Source organism: Octodon degus, unplaced genomic scaffold, assembly GCF_000260255.1.
Source record: "Octodon degus isolate 3935 unplaced genomic scaffold, OctDeg1.0 scaffold00098, whole genome shotgun sequence".
Classification (NCBI taxonomy): Eukaryota; Metazoa; Chordata; class Mammalia; order Rodentia; family Octodontidae; genus Octodon; species Octodon degus.
In genome coordinates, this window is record NW_004524674.1 from 105,190 (window position 1) to 105,839 (window position 650).

Sequence of the window (650 nt, forward strand, 5' to 3'; positions counted from 1 at the left end):
AAATACAAATCTCTACTTCAACTATTTTATTTACTTAATTGTGTAGCTTTTCATTTGAAAAGAAACTCATGGTGAGGTCTAAAATAATACTCAAAACACCAATATATTTAAGAAAAAAAATTATGTAAAGATCTCAAGTGTTTCCACAGTAATCAGAAGGAAATTTTTTTCTTACACAGGACTCTTCCTAAGGCACCTTTCAACTCTCTGTTCCTCAAGCTATAGATAAAAGGGTTGAGCATGGGAGTCACTACAGTGTACATCATAGCCATGACTGTCTCCTTTACTGTGGAATTATTAGCTGATGGGCATAAGTAGAGGCCAATGACTGTACCATAGAACAGTGACACCACAGAGAGGTGGGAACCACAAGTGGAGAAGGTCTTATGAATACTTTGAGCAGAAGGGCCCTTAAAAATAGAGGACACAATTCGTGCATAGGAAACAATAATGAGTAGAAATGGAATGACAAGAATTATACCTCCTGTGACAAATATCACCAATTCATTTATACTAGTGTCAGAGCAGGCCAACTTTAGCAGTGCAGACATATCACAGAAGAAGTGGGGGATCACACTGTCCCCACAAAAAGACAATCTGGCCATCAGCAGGGTGTGCAACAAGGCATGGAACGTGGTCAGCACCCAGGA

The 650-nt window shown here is 39.2% G+C and overlaps 1 protein-coding gene across 1 annotated transcript in view; it reads right to left on the reverse strand.

The window, feature by feature from the left end:
* Positions 1-152: 152 nt before the first annotated feature.
* Positions 153-650, reverse strand: part of LOC101586677 (olfactory receptor-like protein DTMT) — a 33,452-nt gene continuing 32,954 nt past the window's right edge. Inside the window, exon 3 of the mRNA XM_012516251.1 lies at positions 153-576. Within this exon, the coding sequence (XP_012371705.1) occupies positions 153-576 (424 nt within the window). The remainder of the gene's footprint in view (positions 577-650) is intronic.